Genomic DNA, 20111 nt, shown 5'->3' with positions numbered 1-20111 from the left:
GCCCACAATCCATCCCACTCCATCAATTAAAAATGACCATTCAACTAAAAATACTTCAAACTGCATCAAAAACATTATGCATCACACATTCACAGTCTCTTCACACTTTCCTCAGTTTCTGTCCAAGCGAGTTATCAATATAATTATTTAAAATCTTGTCTTATTTGTAGTATTTGGTCTCCCTTCCCTTGTTGGCAGGACAGCACCAAACCACCAGCCCTCCATCTGTCCCACTGCTAAATACGAGTTCAGTAGTTCATGTTGGCCGAATTTGTTCCCGTCCAAGAACTGGACCAACTGAATGTCCTTCTGCTCGGGAGCCTCTAGGGTCCTCCAATCACTGAGCTCAGTCTCTTGGGGCTCCCACGCTACAAAGAGCAATCCTGTTCCCTTGAAGACTTCACCGGGCCGGGCTTTCAGTGAAAAGCATAGAGCAGGAGGAGAATGGTGCAGACGCCGATCACTGTGCCAAGGATGAGAGAGTCCCGCCTCTTCCGCAGGTTGATTCGCTGGATGAGATTGTTGATGGTTGGGAAACGGTCTGGGAAAGTCAAAAGCTAAGGAAGATCACAAATATTTCAATTCCTGAATTTCCAACCTGATATATAAGAAATAAAATAACAAAAAACAGCTTTATTTATTTATTTATTTATTTATTTAAGAGCACTGTGATTTGAAAACTAAGGAAACGACCTTAAACCCTATTATCGTATCCTAACTCTAAAGTTCTGACAGAAGACATCTTACATTGGATAGCAGGCATGGATGGAAGATGTCAGGACCTCTCACAAACAGAAGGATTCCAATTGGGGCTTAAAAGGCAATTACTAATAGACAAGACATTTGCTGTTAGTTAAAAATTACTTGAGGGTTGGTCTGGAGACCCTCTTCAAACTGCTGCAGCTCTTTAAATCAGACCTTCTTGTATTATTTGGCCTATACACAGTCAAACTTTGGTGTAGGACCAGACTGCCTATGAATCTTGATAACAAAGAGCTACTTTCCATCTTAGAAAAGCAATATGTGAGCATTGATTTCTGAAGGACCAGTAGTGATTTCATACCAGGAACCCCCCCACACACACACACGATGCACATATGCAGCATAAAGGATACTGGCCAGCGTGTTGACCCTGCTCTGTATGGATTTCAGCATGCCCCTTTGGGAGGTCACGTTCTCCTTGGTTGCCATGGCAATACTGAAGAGACAGAGAGAGAAGAGAGTTGAGAAGTGACAATATACTGTATGTGGTTAGTACTGTAAAGTGCCCTTGACAGCAAGCGAGTTCACATGATTAGAAATTCAATTCCACCAGGGGATGTATTTGGAGAAATGAGCATCCAGTTTAAAGGATAAAAGGTGGTGAAGTTTAAAGCTACAAACTGTCAAGGGGGACAACAGAACCACAGAAAAAATAAGAAAACATCCTATAATCTAAATTAGAGGTCTAATTTAAGTCAAATTGTATCTCACTCCAGTCAGTCAAATTTATCCAAATTAAGTGTCAAATATCAGATATTCAGCCTGCTGAGAGAGGTTACATCTGTACAAGGAAGGGAATCGTTCTGGGGTGAAACATAAGTCATCCTATCGCGTTCTCCTTCAGCTTCATGTGGGTGCCTACAGCGTGTGTGCAAGTCGCCCAGGCTTGTAGAAGGAAGGTATAGAATTGCTGTGATATTGTACCTCTCTTGCTCTCAAACTTGGGCCTCAGCAACTTTCAGTGCAGGAAAGTGCAGCTGGGCATTTGGCAGGAAAAGTTTCAGGCTCTATGTTTGCCCTCTGTGGCATCTGCTTACACACAAGAATCAATAGCAGCTACTGTGCCCACTTTAGAGCCCTTCACTGTAGGAGCATTTGAGTAAAAGAAATCAGCTCCCCCAAAAACCACTCAACAAACGAAAAACACTGACGCAAGTTTAGTGTTAACACACTCAAAAAAACAGATGGTACAACCGTTTTGTTCTTCACTGCACGTAGCATTATGTAACTCTTGAACAGAAGGTGACAACCAGTAAGCACTGGCCACAGGGGACAAACTCCTCCCATCCCAGAGTGGCAGAGCCCCATAGGAGGCAGGTCAAAACAAGGTAAATGAAATCACCACAGTTGTTTACTCTTTCGGCAAGTTGATGAGCAGCGGCCCTAGAGCGAATGTGTGTGTGTGTGTGTGTGTGTGTGTGTGTGTGTGTGTGAGAACTTGAATATGGGTTTTGTGCGAGTAAAGACAGAATTTGCAGTGTGTAAGTATGAGTGTGTGGGTGAGGTCATGGCATCTCCTGATAGCCCGCAGTCTTGGCCTGGAGCAGTGTTTTGGGGATCATGTTCTCCTCAGTCAGGAAGAAACACTCTGCTGACTCCAGCAGCCTCGACAAGCCTTTATCTCAATGTTAACCAGCTCATGAGAATCAGAGCTGGAGGGGGAAGATTCCCTTCACACACTGTATCGTGGTTTAAAGTGGTCCCAGGTTGACAAGTAACCTGTCAAGTCAGTGGAAGTCAATTTTATTCATATAACCCAAAATCATAAATCTGCCTTCAGAGGACTTTGAAATTTGTACAACATACGATATCCTGAGAGAGGCCCATTCAGACAAGAAAAATTGCTTGTGAAATTAAGTACTGTTAAAAAAAAAGGTTTTCTGTGTGAAAGCACATCACAGCATTTGTTTTTAAGGTGGATTGTTTTATGATATGGAACACAGAGAAAAGGAAATTAGGGTCTGAGTAGTTAAAGAGGTTACCACAGGAAGAGGTCACTCCACAGACGTTTCGTTTTAATAATCACCTAACAAAGCAAAAAGGTAGCAAATCCACAGAAATGCTTTTAACTGGTATAACATTCAAATTGCAGATAGAGAGCTATATGGATAAGACCATTTTATTTATCAAATAGCTATGATTTGACATGTGACCAAACCTGTAGTCTAATGTAAATCATAATCTGGATATGACACACAAAATACCTAGTCACATTGACACAGCAGTTTACACAGAGTATAAATAAAACTGGCATGTTAACCAACACTGAACTGAACTCCTTTACGCATTACATCTCTCTGCTTCACTAATACACCCATGAACAACCACAACCATGCCACAAAAGTGCCACTTCAGATTGTTCACATCTACAGAAAATCTATAAACTAAAATGAGCAATTAAAGGAAGGAAACAAAAGTGGAGAAAACTCCCACAGCATCCTCCACCGTTTCAGAGACAAAATCCACCAATCAGGCCGCTGTTCAATCCAAACCCCGGGCAAACATAGCTTACAAGACGCAAGGACTGGAAATGCAAAAGCCAATGTGTCGGATGGGACCAAGGGAGGAAAATGAGAGAAAAGAGGCTGGAAGGAGGGCAGGGAAATCCTAAGCAACATATTTGTCATTTGTCCAGGCCTGAAGGGAGAAAAGGGAGGAGCGACTGGTAAAAGATGGATGACGCCTATAAATCAGTGAGGAGAGAGGAGTTATTCTGGGCATCCCGGGCCGTTCATTTTATGCACAGATGATATTATGTGAAACAAAACAATACACATAAAAACTTTGGGGAAGAAGTCAACCATAACTCCTACGGAGCACTACAGTAACAAACATATTAATTTAGCAAAGAAATAAAGAAAATGGTTTCCTGCACTGCTAATGGCAGGCAGAGATTTAAGGTTAAGTATCGTAGAAGTGTGTGAATGCATTCAGCAGTAAACTGATTCAATTTCAGATTCCGGGTTCATTATTAATGAATTCAGCGGCTATGGTTAGGTGTTTTGTCCGGACTGCAGCAATAAAACATGTTGAATTTGTTGCAGCTCTGTTTGGCAACTCTAGCTGGCTAGCTAGTATTTTCCATAACAATAGCTGCCGAGCCTCATGGGTTCAGTAGTATTTAGAGACTTTTTCCATACCAAACAGAAATGTCTTGGAAATTAATCTGAAATATTTATTATCATTGAGCATAACATAACACTATATTATAATTAAATTATCCAGGAGTTACCTGTGTTTCTATGTAAGGAATGTTAATGTCATCATTAATATACATTTTTCAAAAGTGAACGTAGAGTGGGAAAAACAACTTAAAAAAACTGCAGCACTGCCCACTCTTTTACTTTGCTTTTCAGATGACAAAGGCTGAGATGTCAAAAGGGTACTGCTCACACCTTTTTCTTTGTCAGGAATATGTGTCCTTCAGAGACAAAGAGTATATTCATTTTATTTTCTTATATTACTGAAGGATGAGGCACAATAAACAGCTTTTGGTCTGGGCTCAAGAGGACCTGTTATGTTTGACATATCCACACCATGTTAAGGTCCTTTTTTTTTTAAGTCAGGTTCAGCAGGTAGATAAGACAATGGAGAAGAGGGAGTGGGAGCTGTCACATACGCAAATATATGTCCTCCCATACGCACAGGACAGAAAGCAGGTCTTACCTTATTGTATCATCCATCAGCCGGTCCGAACTATAACAGACAGTGGGAGAGGGGGGCGGGGAGAAAAAGAGAAAGAGAGGTTAACTATTGACATGAGGCAGTGTAGTAAAAACATGGAATGGTAATAAACAACTGACGTGGGAGCAACCATCGCTATCAGTTTCAGATTGGCAGTGATCAATGCTGAATTCTGATCACGTTCTGATCAACACTGAGCTAGACAAAGAACTGAATTTAATTTCATTGGACTGGATTTCCTTTTCTTCTCTTCATATCATATCATCATATTAACTCCCACACAGTGACTGACTGGCATTCAGTCTGGCAGAACACAGCATAAAATCATTAGGATCTTCCCACATCACGTCTCTGTATGTGCTTCTTGCTTCAGTGTTGTTCATGTCCTTTGCTTGTGCTAATTGACACAAACAGAAAGTCTTATTTGTAAAAAAAAAACTAAATTCAGCTTCTTTTTTTTTATTCAGCCTTTTGGTGAGAGCAGCCTCCTTTCAGCTTTTATCAGAATGACTCAGAATGTAAGTCAATGAGGAATCTATGCCATTGGTCACCCATTGCTCCCCTAATCTGTAGTAAATGTAGGAATAAGTACGAGGACAAATCATTTGGCAACTGAAATTTAAGTTTCAATTCCAAGTAAAACTGCAAACAAATAATTAAGAAATAGCAAGAAATAGCATGACTGTTTAGTTATTTGTTTGGTTCACCTTGTCCTTATGGCTGATTCCCTAAATGACAGGGAGTCTGGACTAAGTAGACCCAGAGAGGATTCCACCTCAGAGATCCTGGAGCTTAATCTTCTGCATAGCTACTTCAAAGAGGGAGTGTGAAATGTTTGCTTTTGTCCTACAGTAAACACTGGAAGGTACACACACACACACACACACACACACACACACACACACACACACACACACACACACACACACACACACACACACACACACACACACACACACACACACACACACACACACACACACACACACACACACACACCTTATGTTGTAACGCCAGTTTTGTGTCTCAGGTTGCTGATAAACAACAATGCTCTCAGCAGTTTATTCCCTAATTGGAATCAATTTGGATAATGTTCCAGAGAGCTAAAGGAAACCAAACAAGCAAAACTGCATGGGTTGTATTTCATAGCTCAACATCCATTCAACAACTCCACATCCTCATTGTCCTGCTCAATGTGGGGTTTCCATTAAGCTTCTAACATGCTTATATATCCAGATAAAGTTACAGGAAGAGATGGACAGTCTCTCAAAGCTTCCTACCCAAACTTTATCCACACCAAACCCTTACCTTAACTGATCCTATACACCTGTTCTAAGTGAGACATTCATACATTCTGATCAACTTGTTTTTATTTTGGCCTTGAGAGAGCCATGTCTCTTTTTATCACATACTTTAATTTGAAAGTAGTCATTTATTTTATCACATGGTAAACTTTCAGAGAAAAATGGGTGAGTGTGTATAGGTCTCCCTCTCTGCGCTGCAGTTTTTTTTTTTTCATTTTAAGTGATGAGAAAACATACCACCATGAGGCTCCGCATGTGCACATGCATTGTTGGCAAGTATGTGTGCTGAGATAACAGTTTTTTTTCATCTAACAGATGCTGGGCAACCCTCAAAGGAGTTTCAAAGATTCAGTTTATCAAAAACGATGAATTCAGGAGAGACCTAATAATCTCAAAAGAATAGCAAGGTGATTATTACAGAAGGAGCACTGCAAAGCTCAAGAAGCAAAACAGCTAAAAGGCAGCTCAAGCTTTGATTCAGGCAGACCAAAAATGACAGTATCATAACTACACGACCAAGTAACACTATCAAGAGGTTCTAACTAAATTTGATTGTGGGCCACACCAGTGACCTTGTCCAGGTCAGTGTGGTCAGTATCAACCAACTGATCTCTCAGAGGACAGACAATATTCTGGGTTATATATTGACGTAATCACTTTGAGATTGGTCCTGCTAATGACCTGTGAGGTTAGGGTCCTTCTCTTTGCTGATGGGCCAAATAGGATTGACCTCAACCAGTAAATGTGGATGAGTTTAATTGCTGCAATTCCAATTTTTACCTCATCTTAACCTCATTTGACCAGTTTATCTGAATTTTCACTTGTGAATGGCACATACATATATCTAATTTCTTCCTGCAGAATTTCGTTTTGGTCTACATTTAACAGTTGCTGAAAGGTTAGTGGAAAGGTAGGAGGGATTGCCATGAACAAAGAATGCCAACAAATGTCAGTGGAATGGAGCACCACTTATACAATCACAAAAGTGTTGCTCATGAAACTAGACACCGCACCGCCACGGTGTGTCCTGGACTGCCTTCTGTTCTTGGATCATAGCTCGCACGCAAGCACCAAACTGCTATTTGGCAGTAGTTTGTAATATCATATCTGTTGTCTTTGTCACACTGAAACAAAATCATTTACAGAAATCAAATAATTTGGTGAAATGGGAAGGTAATTCAGAATGAAGGCTGGCAGGCAAGTCTGGCTAAAATGGATTGTGGGAGCAGGTGGCTGCAGCAAAGAATACTGCAAGTAATAAAGCCCTAACAAAGGCTGTATGTCTGAATCACAAAAAAACGACAACTTAAGTAGAATGTCGTTAGGGCAAAGGCAGACAAACAGCCACATGACCCTGGTCATGAATGATCATGGTGGACAGACAAACGACTGACAGAGAAAACTATAGCCTTTAACTGTCTGCCAGCAGACTGTGTTCACCTTATAAATCATGAGCTGAGGAGCAAAAGAGAGAGTGCCTGTAAGCTGAGGTGAGCCTTGATTCATGGAGTTTTTATATGCAGAGATGAGATGGGGCAAAAGATTTATGCTTTGTTCCCTCCATCACCAAGACACAGCTGTCATGGTGAGGTTGATTGTGCCATCACGTTCATGTATATGCGGCCTTCTGTGGTTTCAGCTTTGAGTGGGTTCCTTCCATTTCCCCTGGTTAGTGGTGTTTTGCTGCAGTCATTATATCGCTCATTAGCTCCAAGCTAATTGCTTTTCCCAGTGTGATGAATCAACCCCCCCCCCCACACACACACACACACACACACACACACACACGAACACACACACAATCCATTTTTTGTTTGCATTGAGAACTGGTGTACAATGAGTGTTATGTATGTTATGTTATGTAATGGCAGTGTTATGAAGGTATCACTCAAAGCCTAAATCACTACAAAGATGAAAAGATAATCAAAATGACGACTGACTCATTTTTTTTTCTGTTGACTCATCAATTATTTGAAGTGGCATTCTAAAAGAAAATACTTTCCAGTACTTTCTGTGATTTTGGGATGGCTTTTAGAGCAATATGAAGCAACTAATAGAACCAGCCAGGTAAACTGAAACATTAATTACTTTGCAGAGGAAACAGTCTTGCAAATCTTGGCAATAGTTGCATAAAGCAAACTGCATCAGAAAAGAGGAAAAGTGGACACAAATCAAAGCTCAGAGCTGATTCAAAATCCACTGCTATATACTCAGCATTTTTCTTCTCAGAGATGAACATTGTTTGAATGGGAGGTTCCTTGGGCAAATAAAACAATAAGCAACCAGAGGACAATCAGCACATACTGGTAAGCAGCAAAACACTTGAAACCCGCTGAAATCAATGTTAAAAAAAATGGCGTCTTCTTTCATAGCAAAGTGGCAATAAATGGTACACAGTCTTAATCTTGATAATGTCTTTAGGAGGAAAATGCACTTGTGATAGCTCATAATGGACTGTTCAATATGAGCAGTGAATATGGGGGATTGACCTAACAAAAGCTGTGTCATTGAGGTGCTTAGGTCCAGCTCTATCCAGCTTATCTTTACAACAAAAATGCATCAGACACTTTCACATTCTTGTTGGGTAAACCTCCGATTGAACCTCTAAAGTTTCTGAACTGAATCTGAACTTAACTGTTTGGATCCCTCTGGGGAGCCAGGGAGAGAAGGGCAGCACTTTACCCCGAATCCCCAGAGCTCTCCTCTACTGATTACATTAGCATAACAGGGACCTGGCAGCGCAGACAAAACTTCTAAAGATGGGCAACAGGCCAGGCAGACTAAAAGCAGGGGTCTCAAACTTGGGGACAAGAAAAGACAGAGAAGGAAAGGAAAATAGAGAGAACAAGAGAGAGGCTGAGGCAGGTGGCCACTGTGGCAGGTAAACAGATGGTTTAAAATGCTAGGGAAAAAACTGTTGGATGATGAAGCACCCACAAACATATCTATATTTTTGATTTTGCCAATTGTGTCTTTTTCATCTGCAGCACTGCTCCACTATGTACCACACTTGCAGCACAACTTGCTATACCGTTTCAAATGACACTGCTTTTACATTATATAACAGTTTGTTTCAAGTAAGACCTTGCACAAAGTGAGGCAGATTGGAGAAGTGGGTAGGGTTATATTGGCCATCAGGGTTCTGGAAGTCCAAATTATTTTCTTTCATTCATAACTTCTGTTACTGGCCAGTTGAGAATTTCACTCTTTTGGATGGGCAATAAACTGTTCTGGTTTAATCATAGCTACTGAATTGAAAAAAGTTCTGGTTTATTGGAGAAAAAAAACGGGTACAAGACTGTATACATAACAACTTCAGAAATAAGTCAACCAAGACAGCTGAGAACTGTAGTTAAAGATTAAAGATTCACCCCCACTACATTTCTGCATCGCCAAATAGGGCTTTCAACAACTGGTTTGTACGATCAAGCAGGCTCAGATGTCCTCAGACAGCGTACAGTGCCAGGAAGCGATCCAGCCTCTAGAGGATTGTTGAGTCCAACTTTCATGCAAAGCCAATGGAAAGATGTAGGTTGATGAGAACAGACGCAGATTTGCTGTAGGCAGCATGAGCTGAGGTGAAGACTCTTCCTTTATGAATGTACAGAGCCAAAACGTAAAAAGAAGAGCACCTGGACGAACATTACAGAAAGAACTGAACTTCCTGGAGAGTTTTGAACTAAGCATTTACAGTCGGTGGCAAATAAACACAGCCAGCAAACACATTCACATCAAATGTTTGTCAATGTGAGGTGTAAATTTGCCTCACTTCACACTAACACCATTGTGGTGTCAAAAAAATATCCTATGTTTGACAGGAAGTCCTTATCAGAGTGACCACTACCATTAGAGCCGTTCCAACATGAACTTCCCTCCCTCTAGTTTATTCATGAACACTGACCTTTACGGCAGAGAGAGATGGAAAAACAGATAGAGAAAGACACTCACCAACAGCGACAGAAATATCAACAGCACATAGAGTAACTCTAAAAATGAGACAGCATCAAATTTAAGTTAAAGTTGCAACAATTGCTAAAGTAATAAAGCGAGCAGCTGCCGCCTGGCAAAATTGATGTTCTGTTGAATCGGTGGCAGCAGGACCCCTCGCTGTAGTTTCTGTGGTTACTATGGTCACACAGCAAGCTGCGGTGGCAAGTCAAAAAAATTGAACACAATGGCAAATAGCTGTGTGCGCAGCCGCCCTCCCTCACCTTGCCACTGCTGCCCGCGTTTGCGGTGTTTACATAGAAAACAATCGAGACGACAGCAACCGCTCCCTGTCTGAAAGCACCTTATACGTCACTCTTATTTACCATCATCTCCTGCAAAAGCTTTTTAAACGTAAAATTTAGGCAGGTCTGACTGATGTGGAACTATACAAGGTTAATCAATACCCACAAAAACTAGAGAGGAGGCTATCTTAAAATTTAATCAAGGTATGTCTATCTGTCTAATTCTGCTGAGAATTAATGCAGGCTGGCAAGCACTCCACCCACTGCAGTCATTTGTGGATTAATTGGAAGGGACTTGTTTAGTTTATTTTACGTTGGAAAGTGATTAGTCTTAGCTGATCAGTTTGGCAATGCTTGTACCATCACTTGCCAATATATTATACATCAAAACACACACAAACACTATACAATGCCTCCTACACTGTTAGTGCAAATTTATAACCAATCATACATTAGATTATCTACCCTAAAACCATTGTAGAGACAGAAGATTTTAGTCCTCATGTAGGCTCACTTGCCTAAGGTAAAAAGGCAAGGGCACAAAACAGGGCCCAACTTTGGTTGTATCACAAGCTGAGCTGCAAAATGACAACTCTATAGACACCTCTCTATAACATAGCTGTACCATTAAATTTAAAAAATATGTCAGAAATGTTTCTAGATCACATACGCTCACATAAGGGACACCTCATTATTCATAAAACTGCTTCTGAAAAAAGAGCATCACAGACTGTGTCTGGAAGCATGAAGCATGAAAAAGATTAAGAGCAATTTAACTCAAATCTCTCCTCTTTATCGAGTATCCGTGCTCTGCCTTCAGACCATTGCTCTGGCCACTAACACATTTTAGTCATTTTCTCTGAAGGCCCTCTTTCCTGTTTTATGGCTCTAATAGGATCAATCAAGCGTAACTCGATCCTCATCTCCAATCTCCTCTTTCCCCTCCCATCTCTGTCAACGGTCTGGGGAAGCCCTTTAATATAGGTTGTGGTTTAATAAGTAATTTTATTATCGATATCCTGATCAATTGTGCTGGATTGGCACAAGAGCTTGACTGCTGGGAATGCACGTGGCTGCAGCAAGGTGGAGGAGGCTCAGCACCATGCGTCACTAGCCAATCCTGTTCTCATTTCACATTTCTAAGATTACTGTATCGTCAGTATTCAGTTTGGTTATTTGGAGCGCAGTTTGAAGAAATTACGAAAGAGAGGATCTTATCTTCTATTTCTTGAAAAACCACATTATCTAGAAAAAAATCTCCACTTCCATTAAGGGCCACTCCTTTAGTGACAGGACAGGAAGAATGATTCTCCCTCTGCTTCGGTACTTCAATCCATTAAAGCTTTCATTTGGGTCTTTCCTAGTAGTGTCATAGTATCACAATAAATTGACACAATGTTGGACTATCTATGTGGCTCTTGAAAACCCTTGTGGAGCTACACAGACAGAATGCTAATGCAAACTAAAACTAAAACTAAAACTTCATTAATAAATTCAAGAAGTCATTCTGCAGCTACATCACTCTTAGTAAACCTCTTTCCTCAGAGTCCTGAACCTTTGTTTGTATATCACTTTGCGTGGAACGCAATCGTTGTAAACCATTAAAAGGCATTTGCACTGAACTGCCGATGACTACAAAAAGATGGACTGGTGAATCCTGGTTGGTACGGCTGCAGGAATCCTTCAAGGAACATTGAGTTGAAATTATGTGGTCACCAAATCCACCAACTACATGAAGAAGGGCTTTCTGCACAGTCAGACAGAGATCACCATACACTACAGATCCCTTGTTATGTTACTGTCACAGCATGGCAGCTGTTATAGAACCAGGTCCAAATAGTGGACTTAAATGGTCCATGACAGGGCTTTTCTAAGTCATATTTCTTTCAGTTGAAAATGTTGATTTTGAATAATTTTAGAAGAAAATTTCAGCCATAAAATGAAAAACCAAATTACAAGGGCCCTGAAGATTGCAACTACTCAACCCTAAAAGAAAATAGGATAATAAACGGTACTAGAACATTGGCAAAATAGTTTCTGGAACAATGCAAAATCACATTAGTGTTTTTAAATGTTTTTTACATTTTTGGGAATTTTCAAACACTGCCATGGGATTGCAGGATTCTTTTTTTTAGACTGCACTATATTCTAACAGTGTTAATGTTGTTTAACTCCTGTATATGAGCCACTCTATAAACACCTTTTCATTTCATACATTGAGAGATAAACATTAGCCATGCCACATCGGGTACAGCCTTAATTAATTAAGAGGTCTTTGATGAATGAATAATTGAGGCATTATTCCTTTGAGAGGTTGAAACAGGAAACAAACATTTAGCTAAAGGGAGAATCAATCAGATCAGATGAGATCCTCAAGCCTGGGCAATGTTAAAAGCTCTACTGTGGTTTATTTGTGTTTTGTTTGAGCGTGTGCTTGTGTGTGCCCTGCTGACTTCCAATTTTACTTTCCACACAGGGTACCTCTCACACCTCATACACACAGGTACACACATACAGATCTCACAGTGCTTGAGAGTCAGCCAAATGATAGTGGGACGTTAATGTGGTTGCTGGCAGATCATGGTTTGACCTACTGTGTCGGTATGAAAAGTCTGCCTAACTTTTTACAGCTTTAAGGTGCAAAGTTATGCAATAATGTGTGTTATGAATTAGCTTAGCTCATGTGGTGAGACAATAAAGTGTAAATCACCGACAAATAAATCTAAACCTGCCGATATTTTCTTTCCAACAAGTAACGCACAAAAGGTTTTTGTCTCAACTAGCCAGGAAAGCACTCAGATCCGATCTACATTTTTCTCTATCCTGAATTATACAACAACAAACGTGAGATTAATGGATGCAACTTCACGAAAAAATGGCCTCCCATCTGGTAGAGAATAAAAGCATAAAGAGATAAAGTGCCACAGGGTGCCAGGTCTTGCAACATCAGTTACCAGAGTTATTCCAAATGGCTGTGCTGCACCATCAATATGAGTTATCCCAGCTTTGATTTCTGGAAAGCTGAGGCTACTGCTTTGCCAGGAAAGACTGTATAGCTCTGGGAAAATGGCAGGGAAAGATAAACCAAAACAAACTAATAAATATCCTTAAAAAGTTGGATTCTTTATTACTTCAAATTCTTCAAATATGGCAAAGAAAGGTGATGGGAACTTACTTTCTCAGATGCTCATGCTCCTTTAGAAACAGCTCTGTTCTTCTGTTGTTGACCCCGGAGCCACTCTTGTATGTCCTGGAAAGGGCATGCAGATACACTTGTAAAAAACAACAACACTGTCACTCAGAGAAGTTTTTCATCACCACCACAACCTTTCTGTCTACGCAGGCTCTTTGAAGCCGCTTGTCGATGGTCAAGACCCTACATTTGCACGTATATTGGATGTACCGATTAGGGACCTATTGGCATGGTAAAAGGCATTGCTCACCTTAATGGTGTGGTGGAGCTTTGCTGGTTCACACAAACTGCAAACACATGTGGCCTACAGCTCTTTATCTAACTACTACTTCTTCTTTTACTATTCCATTTAATCAATTTAATCTGATCACTGACAAAAAGCACTGGGGTAACTGCTGTGTAGACCAATTTTTATCAAATAGCAGTCGGCGCCAATACCACTGCATTCCTTGTACCTGCTTTACAGTAAAAGCCTTCTTGTGGTTCACCAATGGAAAGCTTTAATGTGAAGCAAGCAGCAGCTGCAGGAAATATCCGGTTTGTATCAGTCAACTTAACACAGCAAATCAGCAAGCACCAGTGTGGCTGTAGTGGAGCAGATCAGAAAGCAGACTGCTATTGGTTGGTTGAAAGCAAGAGCAGGATGGTATGAATGAAACAAACCACCATACGTTACACAGGAGCTTACCATGGCGAAAGCTGAACAAAGCAAGCCTTCTCTCTAGACACCTGAATAGCCACGCAGTTAGTTTACTGCAATAACAACTTGGAAGGGCAGAGATGGCCTTCCTGTTCCAAAGCAGGGCCATATATAGCAAGCCAGCCTGGTTCACCCCCTGCTATGAAGCAGCAATAGAAATGCCTAAAATCACAGCTCAGCATGCCACAACACAGCTAAAAATGCCCCACTGGGCAGTGGTAATGTGCCAAAGGAGCTGCTTGGCCTAACCCTCCTGTCAACACTGATTGATTTTGTTTACTATGGCTTACAATTCTTATGCTACTCTGTGCATCGTCTATTTAAGAGACCACTGAAGCCATGGATCAGAAATGAAGCAGTGTGCTCCATTACTGAGCTATCTGGTAGCAAAGCAGTTAAAGTTAATGGATGGGTTGTTATACCACTCACAGAGCGTACACATCACACCTTTTCTCTTTTCCTTGATGCCCCTCTAGCTATCAGCATCCCTGAACAGCAGACTCCCAATGCTCTCCTGGGTTTCTGGTCATTTAACACAGCACCCCCCCCCCCTCCATCCTCCTGTTGGGCGACAACAAGATAAAAAGCAGGGGAAGAGGGGGAACTGGGAAACGTATAGTATGCACACACATACTTATCCTACCCAACCCAGCTAACTGCAAGCAGTTCAAGAACAAATGTGCATACTTCATCCCCAGTGTGCCATCCAAAGCCGTTGAATGGAAATACTATATTCAGTGCACACATAGCACACTCCACAGCATGCTGCCTTGAGCCCAAGCTGGCCACCCCACCAGCAGAGCTGATGCCTTTGTGGGGGTAGAATTGCCTCTACTGACAGCCAGCTTCATCACTCCAGCAAGGCTTTTTAAAAGGGCACCAATGTAAATCACAAGCGAGCTGTCATTTTTGTTGCTGACATTTAGAATCAAAGCAGGAGCAGAGGGAGCGTTAGGTCTGAGCTCAGCTCTGCTCCATTCTACTGTTATGAATGACACAGCTGTGTGTGTGTGTGTGTGTGTGTGTGTGTGTGTGTGTGTGAGTGACTGAGTGAAAATGTTTTGCTGATAGTCTGCAAGCACACTGAAAGATATTGATACAGTGTTAGATTCTTCATATATGTTTGCATAAACGAAACAGTGTGCACGATCTCTCTCTCTAATCAATATGGATTTTTTGGGGTGTGCAGTGTAAACAACACCGATACACCTAAACAATTACAGTGAACAGCGTCCTGTCCAGGTTCACTTCATGGCCAAGACCTCTACTGCCCTCTACCTGACAAAAGGGACATAGGGCTCAGCTGCAGCAGAAACATCCATCACTGTATCAATGGCACGAAACAAGTTCATCTGCAATATATTACATTAAAAAGTTTTAAACACTGTGACTATTATCACTTTTATTATTATGCTTTTGTTATGATGCAAGTTCGAAATTAAGCTGCTCTAGCCAAGAACAAAATATTGGGCCCCCGTTTTTTGTGATTTGGGGAAAATATTTGTAGTTTTTATTTTTCACTTTTACTTGACAACACTACTGAGTAAACTTAGATAAAACTGCGCTCATTGATTTCCCCCATATCAAGTCCTGAAAAATAAGAAGCTAGCCTTCCAGCTGTCCAGGATACGACTGCTGTCATATGTTCTCAAGTCCTACCATATCACTTTTCCGTGCCCCACCTGCAAAGGTCAATAAGGCAAATTGCTCTTTAAAAAAACTGTCTCATGTAAAGCATGATTCGACATCTCATTGCACTGTGCCATAGCAGCAGCAGCAGCAGTAGTTGTAATTCTCCTACCTGTAAGCTCAGACAGTTCCCTCATTAGCAGCCCCTGGGCACATTAGTCATCGTTAGGGTGAGCACTGGGTCAACAACACTGGCTCATTTCTATGCATTAGATTCATCAGCACTGAGCCTATTAGTAAGGTCAGTGAGACTCCTTAGCAATGTGATCTAATGAGAAGATTGAGTAAACTGTTGCATGTAGTGCTGACCTCATAGGATGTTACTAACTACTACTAGTAGATATACAGTTATAATTTGATTGCTTATGTGCAGCGTGACTACAAATTATCATTAGAAAATAATGGTTTGGTGGTGCATTGATACAAGTGGTTTTAAAATAGGTTAACTTAAAGAATACAATTACTTGTGGTATAAGAAATAATGCACTATCACGACAAACAATTGTACTTTGTTCATTTACGCAGAAAGAAAGAAAGAAAGCTGTTTAGGGGAAACGTGGTGTCTTCTAGAAATGAATGCAGATACAACAACAGCATAATTTCTTAATCTTGATATCAATGGGACCTTTCTTACTACAATAATCATACCAATAACAGCAGCAGCAACAACAACACCAGCGGCAAGCTACTTTAGCCACTATCTGTGCATGTCCCTGTACGTATATGTAGTCCCATCAAGTCAGCCCCAAATCCAATGTACAAGTTTGTCTATGATTACACTAAAATAAGATTTTACCCGTAAAACCAATGAGAATTATTTAGTAATATGGAGGACTGACAACCCTATCATGAACAAGACACGCCTTCAATGGGTTTATGTGTGAAGATACTTTCAATATACAGATAACCCCAGGAGAAGACATTTAAATATTGCATTATGAGAGTTTAATGATAAAGAGTTATGATATAGAGTGACTGTGAGGCCTATGGAACATGTATGAGGCATCCGCAGTCTATCTGCATACTAGTTGGATGGAGGGGGATCAATAGGAATCCTGCAGTGCTCACCATATGCTCACTGCTGCGTCTTACAGATCAATAAGCCATTACAAAAAAAACAAAAAGAGTCATGGTCTAGGGGAGCCTCCATCTCATTTCAATACACTCACTCACAACTGAGCCAATCTGAGGAGAGGACACACTTTCTCAATACAAGGCCAAAGAGGCCATGAATCTTCTTAGGTTTTAATGGCCAACATTTTTCAAGAGAGTGCCAAGTGGAAGTCAAGGTTCAACTATCCCTCTATGGAATAAGGTCTACAACACAGGAGCACTGTGAATAATGCTTGGCAGTTTTTATTCCTCCACAGCCATTAAGATCAAAAACAAGCAATGCATCACATGACAATACTATTTGTTTTGTATGCAGTGCCGTGTACAGTTTCATGTGAGTGAGACAATAAGATGGTATGAGGTGGCTCTGACCACCCATTTACTGTAGCTTCACCAGTCAATACATTTTATCACTCATCAATCGTTATGTGCATTGGAAGTGTTTTTACAGTGTGAATAACAAACTACAAAGACCATATAATAAACTACAGAGACCATATTCACATAACTGTGAACACAATGGCCAAATTAATCATGAGGTGGTGTGACTGGGTACTCACTCAATGTCTTTCCTGACAGACCCTAGGAGGTCTTCCCTTTCCCGGATGGCCAAGAAGTTGCCTTTGGTTTTATGGAATTCATGTGTGTAATCCTGCATAGAAAACAAAAGTCAAGATGATGGAGGGGTGGTGGAAGAACAAACAGTAAACACCAAGAGGGCAAAATGGAAACACTAAGGCATGTGTGCTTCATAAAATAGTTTTATGGAATTTAGTAAAATTAATTTACTTTTTCACAGAAATGTATAGTAAAAAACATAAAGAATATAGAAAATAGATGAGGAAGAAGAAGAAATTAAAACAATTGTGAAGAGTAAGGGGGCAAACCTGTAGGATGTCTCTGTGTCTCTGGAGCGTGTGCATGAGCGCAGCATTGAGAGAGGCCGTACCCGGGGTGTTGGTGTACTCCGCCATCTTGTCATTCACTGCTGTCAGCTGACAGAGAGATGGAAAATGAATGGATGGACAGATGGATGGTCTGCCCCATAAGTAATGAAAGGAGTATTACGAGTCTTACATTTTTGAGCAGAACTGAATCTAATTAATTTAACCATTCTCGGGTCTGATGGAAATCCTGTGTAAAACTGGAGCCTGCAGTCTGCTCTTTCCTTGATGAAAGACAAGAGCCTTGGCATAAATCCAGGCCTGTTCCTATTACAGTCTTTTTGCTGCCCTTTCACGGGCCACTGGTCCATGAGAATTTACTTACTTTGGCCAGCAGCTGTTCAATCTCCACTGACATGGTGTCAAACATCCTGTCCTGGGTAGAGTTGTTTAGCAGTGGGGTGGTGTCTGACCTTGAGGAGGAAAAACAAAGAATGGAGAACAAACAGAAAGTTGACTGAAAGTTGTTTGGTTGTACAAAGTTTTAAAAATCTTGCATCATTAATCAGAGTTGTTTTCCTGATTAAATGATACACTGGTGGAATAAAATTTTAGGTTCAGCACAAAAATCACAGTTATTACAGTGAGTAGGCATGCCCTACAACATTCCTCTGGGAAAATACACTACTCACTCCATTCACAGATCAAGTGTGGTTGACATTTTTTAGATTAAATTACAAGGGTAGTTATGGGTGTCTTAGCTGGTAATGGTTTAGTGAATGTCCTATGTAAGGAAATGTGTAATAAATGTGAGCTGGTTGTTGCATGGGCCATATGTTAGACCTCAAAGTTTTATCCTTACAAGTAAAAAAAGAAAACAAAAGGTGCACTGATAGTGTTATAATAATAAGAACCATGGGGAAGTTCTCCTTCATTTGTCACCTTCCAAGGATATTATGGCTAGTGAACAATACCCTTGGAGTTGGTATGGATTAAATGTATTGTTCAGACCCTTCCTTCCTGCAGCCAACACTTTCCTGTGCAGGCAAGCCTCCACCCACATATCCAGGCCCTCTGACCACTACAACTCTGGCCACATTTGCACCTTCATGATCCTTGAGATTGTTAAATAAATGTTGGGATAATATCCTTTGCGTGATTGTGACCAGAAAACAGTTTTTGACTAGTAGCTATTTTTGTAATTCTCACCAAATCAAGAACGTGACCTACATAGATTATTCCCCTATTAGTAGTTTAGTATTATGCACGCACACCTTCACTAACACAAGTGAGAGGGAATTTGGTCCATTAGGGCTGCAACTAACAATCATTTTCATTATCAATTAATCTGACAATTATTTTGTCTTGGTCTTTAAAATGTCAATAAAATAGGGGAAAATGTCCATTATTATTTCCCAGAACCAAAGATGCTGTCTAAAAAATTACCATCAATCCAAAACCCTATGACATTCAGTTTACTATCATATATGGCAAAGAAAAGCAGGAAATCCTTAAATTTGAGACGTCGAAATCAGAAAGGTTTTTGTATTTTTGTTTGAAAAATGACAGAAATTATTAATCGATTATCATAAAATTCCTTCATTTTCTTTTGATTGACTAATTGATTAATCTACTAATTGTATCAGCTTTAAAATGACTATTTTAACCATCACATCAAGGGAACTCAATCTATCAATCCAAATCAGGTCAAATATGTTCTTGCCTTGGTTTACGTAGTAGTAGTCAGAAGCAGTTTGATTCGCTGTGTAGTGTGTAGTCGCCAGTCAAGCTACCCATATACTTCTAAATATCCCGTGACCTATATGACTGAGAATCTGTACAGACTTTTGCCTTAGTCGGTTGTTAACTCTGCATGTGTGTCAGGACACTTGATCTTACGTGTCTCCCCGACGTCCATCCCTGGAGCTGCTGTAGCTGGTGCACAGTTTACTGAAGGAGACCAGCTTCAGGTCAAGTTCATTCTCCAACTGTCTTGCCTGCTTTCGCAGATCTGTAACACAGGCACATACACACACCCAGACAAACCGTTGTAACACTCAACAACGGCTCATTTTAGTTGGCTGCCAAAGCCAACGTAATTACAGCAACGCTCATTAACTTGCACTGCATTGGAGTAAACTGAACAAGCTAACTAACTTCAACATGATCGGAGAGAAAAAATAAAGAAACGATTTCTACCGATTACCATTTAATGAGTGTGACGTTAACGGCTGGCACAACTGACTCTCATTGTGTCCAGTTGATAAACCGTTTAGAGTGGCGACACAGATTCAACGGCTTAAGGAATAACGTTAACTTAATTGGCAATACGTTAGCTAGCTTGAAGACAGCTAGTCGCTGTAGAGACACGTTAGGTTATGTGTTAAACCATGGCTGTATGAGCCAAACGCGACGACAGTGACACCAGCAAATGAATAGTTGACATTATGAACACTATACTAGATGTTGCTGCGAACACAGTTTACTGTAAATTGAGTCAAATTTTGCTACTTTACCCTCCCAGTAGTTGCTGCCTCCTATGCCTGCCAT

At 40.7% G+C, this 20111-nt stretch overlaps 1 protein-coding gene across 1 annotated transcript; it reads right to left on the bottom strand.

Moving 5' to 3' along the window:
• Positions 1 to 4: 4 nt before the first annotated feature.
• Positions 5 to 20111, bottom strand: gosr1 (golgi SNAP receptor complex member 1). Its single transcript, XM_070905721.1, has 9 exons — positions 20078 to 20111; positions 19461 to 19572; positions 17947 to 18034; positions 17565 to 17672; positions 17238 to 17329; positions 13158 to 13232; positions 4429 to 4458; positions 1116 to 1198; positions 5 to 541 (listed from the first exon to the last, which is right to left on the bottom strand). Exons 1-9 carry the CDS (start codon positions 20109 to 20111, stop codon positions 417 to 419), a joined length of 747 nt encoding a protein of 248 aa, XP_070761822.1. The 3' UTR covers positions 5 to 416.

This window comes from Enoplosus armatus, chromosome 5, assembly GCF_043641665.1.
Source record: "Enoplosus armatus isolate fEnoArm2 chromosome 5, fEnoArm2.hap1, whole genome shotgun sequence".
NCBI lineage: Eukaryota > Metazoa > Chordata > Actinopteri > Centrarchiformes > Enoplosidae > Enoplosus > Enoplosus armatus.
Note: the sequence above shows the minus strand (reverse complement) of the source record. Positions and strands in the feature narration are given on the sequence as shown.

Excerpts from the sequence above, each read along its gene's own strand:
- gosr1 (XM_070905721.1), bottom strand. The coding sequence starts at position 20,111 with ATGGCAGGCATAGGAGGCAGCAACTACTGGGAGG. Across the intron at positions 19,573-20,077 it reads AGGCAGCAACTACTGGGAGG|ATCTGCGAAAGCAGGCAAGA; the intron begins GTAAAGTAGCAA and ends CCTGTGTTACAG. Across the intron at positions 542-1,115 it reads CAGGGTCAACACGCTGGCCA|ACCGTTTCCCAACCATCAAC; the intron begins GTATCCTTTATG and ends TGACTTTCCCAG.